Source organism: Apteryx mantelli, chromosome 4 (genome assembly GCF_036417845.1).
Source record: "Apteryx mantelli isolate bAptMan1 chromosome 4, bAptMan1.hap1, whole genome shotgun sequence".
Classification (NCBI taxonomy): Eukaryota; Metazoa; Chordata; class Aves; order Apterygiformes; family Apterygidae; genus Apteryx; species Apteryx mantelli.
The window spans coordinates 16,826,153-16,828,317 of record NC_089981.1 but is presented as its reverse complement, the minus strand read 5'-3'; the positions used below and the strand labels follow the sequence as shown (position 1 = coordinate 16,828,317).

At 45.5% G+C, this 2,165-nt stretch overlaps 1 protein-coding gene across 1 annotated transcript; it reads left to right on the top strand.

Annotated features, from left to right (window-relative positions):
• The first annotated feature begins 461 nt into the window (after positions 1 to 461).
• LOC136991810 (olfactory receptor 5AR1-like) lies at positions 462 to 1,904 on the top strand. The gene is made up of 2 exons (XM_067295263.1): positions 462 to 704; positions 1,092 to 1,904. Exons 1-2 carry the CDS (start codon positions 462 to 464, stop codon positions 1,902 to 1,904), a joined length of 1,056 nt encoding a protein of 351 aa, XP_067151364.1.
• The last annotated feature ends 261 nt before the right edge of the window (positions 1,905 to 2,165 follow it).

Here is a 2,165-nt window from a genome sequence, read left to right as displayed (position 1 = left end):
ACCTGAATTGAGGCAAGATTAACCCTACCTCTGACTACTCCTAACATCCTTACTGGGGACCGCTGGGCTAGGACAGACATTTAACACAAACAGAAAGAATGGCTCTCTGGAAATGCCTTAGAGAGAGATGGTGGATGGAGATGAGCTGAAATTGTTATCTTTGTCTTCAACTCTTCAGCTCTCCAGAGTCTGAGCAGTTGAATTGCATACAATGAAGTAAACTTTGTTGATTAAGCACTGTACGCTTGATGCCTACTTTTTGCCTTTTACATTAGGTATAGGTGAGTAAAGTTCAGATTTTGGAGTGAGGTGAGGCAAACTTGCAAGTGTTTTTGAACTGCTAAACAGACCAAAAAAAAAAAAAAAACCACCCTCTTTGAAAGAGGGACACAATTCTGACAAAGTTACTACTTCTTTGTTCCAGGTACATCTCTGAAATCATTTCCACAATGAAAGGTAAGATGGAGCAGGTCAACATGTCAACAGCATCTGAATTTATTGTCGTTGGTCCTTCTGATGCTCCGGAGGTACATTTTCTTCTCTTTGTGCTGTTTTCGATCATCTGTTTGGCTGCCCTGGCCGGCAACATTGCAATCCTTGTTGCCATTAGCACAGATACTCGCCTGCACAACCCCAGGTACTTCTTTCTCTGCAGCCTCTCTTTCCTGGATATCTTATGCCCCACTATAACTGTACCGAAGATTGTGGAGGGTCATGACAGGGTTAAACTGGTGGAAAGTTGCAAGTAGCAAGCAACAGGAGCCTCAGACAAACGTACCCAAGGACACTGGTGTAGCTGGGAATGATACATCCTGAGAAAGTACAGATAAACTAGCAGAAGCCAGTGGGAACCAAGGTTAAGAGCAAGACAGCTCTTCTAAACAAGTAGCAAAGTACAAGACATGACCACTGCATGTGTGATCGGTGTAATGATTGGCTACCTGTGACATAATCTGCATGATGATTGGCTTAGCAAAGTGTGTCTGTGAAACCACTGAAGCAGCTAACTTTTTAAATATGCTCAGAAATAAACAATAAATGTCTCAGGACACAAACCCTCCTGAGTCCGTGCCATTCATCTGCCACAGAAGATGCTGGAGGCCTTGCTGTTTGAGAACAAGGTAATTTCATTCACTGGCTGCATGCTCCAGCTGTTCTTCCTCATTGGTGTTGTAGGCACAGAGATTTTCCTCCTGGCTGTGATGGCATGTGACCGTTATGTTGCAATATGTCATCCACTGCAGTACATGAATATTGTGAGTATGAAACTGTGTGCTCACCGAGCCACTGGCACCTGGATAGCAGGATTTTTGAATTCTCTGTTACACACATCTTTCGTTTTTACACTCCTTTTCTGTGATTCTAATAAAGTTGACCAATATTACTGTGATATTCCCCCTGTGCTGGCCCTCTCCTGCTCTCCTACTTACACCAGGGACCTGGTAATTCTCACAGTTGCTGGGGTCCTTGGAGGCAGCGCCCTTCTGGTCATGCTGATCTCATATGCCTCTGTCCTCTTGACTGTCCTGTGCAAGAGCTCTGCTGAGGGCAGGCACACCGCTTTCTCCACTTGTGGTTCTCACTTCAGAGTGGTATGCCTTTTCTATGGGAACACCATCTGCAAGTATGTATGGACTTCCTCCAGCTACTCATCCAATCAGGATAGGATCGTTTCCATGCTCTATGGGATCTTCACTCCCCTACTAAACCCCCTAATCTACCATCTGAGGAATAAAGAACTTGAACGTACCCTAAGAAGAATGGCCAGCCAGGCAAGAACTGCTTTAACAAGACGAGAACATCTCTCCCAGTCCCTGGCTGCCTCTGGAGGCCAAGCAACTGGGCAGGTACTGCAATTTATGATTTCTCCCGGTCAGGTGAAGGACTCATCTCCTCTAACTTGAGCCATCTAAAACTTAGACGTCACGATCAAAACTCCTTGCCGACGCTTCCTTTACAGTTGAAAGGTGTGCACCTCTAGAAGTTCAAATGGATGGCATGACTTAGCTCATTATCCTAGGAGGAGATGACCAATAGTTTGCTGATAGCCTGAGAGTTTATTCTCCACTGAGCACAGAGGAAGCTTAGATACGTAGACCTTACACTAAGTGACCGCTGCATCTCTACACCGCTTCGCAAGCTAACCGCTCCATCTGTCCGCTGCC